This window comes from Sinocyclocheilus grahami, unplaced genomic scaffold (genome assembly GCF_001515645.1).
Source record: "Sinocyclocheilus grahami isolate Dianchi unplaced genomic scaffold, SAMN03320097.WGS_v1.1 scaffold1103.1, whole genome shotgun sequence".
NCBI lineage: Eukaryota > Metazoa > Chordata > Actinopteri > Cypriniformes > Cyprinidae > Sinocyclocheilus > Sinocyclocheilus grahami.
In genome coordinates this window covers 83799-84629 of record NW_015506282.1, presented here as the reverse complement: position 1 = coordinate 84629, position 831 = coordinate 83799, and the positions used below count along the sequence as shown (strand labels likewise).

Genomic DNA, 831 nt, shown 5'->3' with positions numbered 1-831 from the left:
CTTGTAACACTCCAAAGAGAAAGGAAAAATTGAAATCGCATCATAACGCATCCGCAGATCAAACTGGATCCGAATTTTCTGCATATGCATTTTTGATCGGAACTCCGCGCAGCTCCCGCACTACTCTCCATTGGAAATGAATGACTTCCGGTCTGTCGCTTGTCGGAGATAGTGGAAAGGCGGCTTTAATGGATAAGTTCATTTCTGACCCTGACTGGAGCTGCTGTTTGTTCTGGTGTTGTCAAGAAAATGTGAGTCTCGTTGTTACTGCATTGATGTGGTTTCAGACTCACTGTGATCTCCAGCAGGAGCTCTGATGTGTTCTGGTGTCTCATCAGCAGGCTCACACAGGACTCCTGTAGATGCTGCTCTGTCTCATCATCTCTGGCTCTCTTCATAGGTCTGCGCGCTAAACAAATGCATCAGTCTCTAAACTAGTGAGAGATGCGGCTGATGGTAATACTACATGTGTGTCAATGTCTTACCGAGCAGAGCTGTGACAGTGGCGGGGCGCGATGAATGTTCTCCGGCTGATGTCGCGCTCAACATGCTGCGATACGTTCATTCGATCCCGTGTGGGATTAAACTACACAGATAAAGCACACTAGTAACGTTACACACGTGCACTTCCTCTGCCGCAATTTCCGCAAACCCGCGCGCTGCACATCGGAGTGCTCACTGGTTGTGAGGAAACTACAAGCAGCCTATCGCCAGCAACAGTCTTTTACTGCGAGCGTTTCCATTGGTTCGGAGTGAACGGGCAGCAGCCAATCGTCATGGGCGCCTCTGTTGTCAGCCAATCAAAAAGAGAGCATCAAGCCAGTCACCCCC

At 49.5% G+C, this 831-nt stretch overlaps 1 protein-coding gene across 2 annotated transcripts in view; it reads right to left on the bottom strand.

Annotated features, from left to right (window-relative positions):
* Positions 1-698, bottom strand: part of LOC107566831 (FA complementation group A) — a 75090-nt gene extending 74392 nt beyond the window's left edge. For both annotated transcript variants that reach the window (XM_016252378.1, XM_016252379.1), the window contains exons 1-2: positions 486-698; positions 294-409 (exon numbers count right to left, since the gene is read on the bottom strand). In XM_016252378.1, coding sequence (XP_016107864.1) covers positions 294-409; positions 486-549 — 180 coding nt within the window. In that variant the 5' untranslated portion in view covers positions 550-698. The remainder of the gene's footprint in view (positions 1-293; positions 410-485) is intronic.
* Between the last annotated feature and the right edge of the window lie 133 nt (positions 699-831).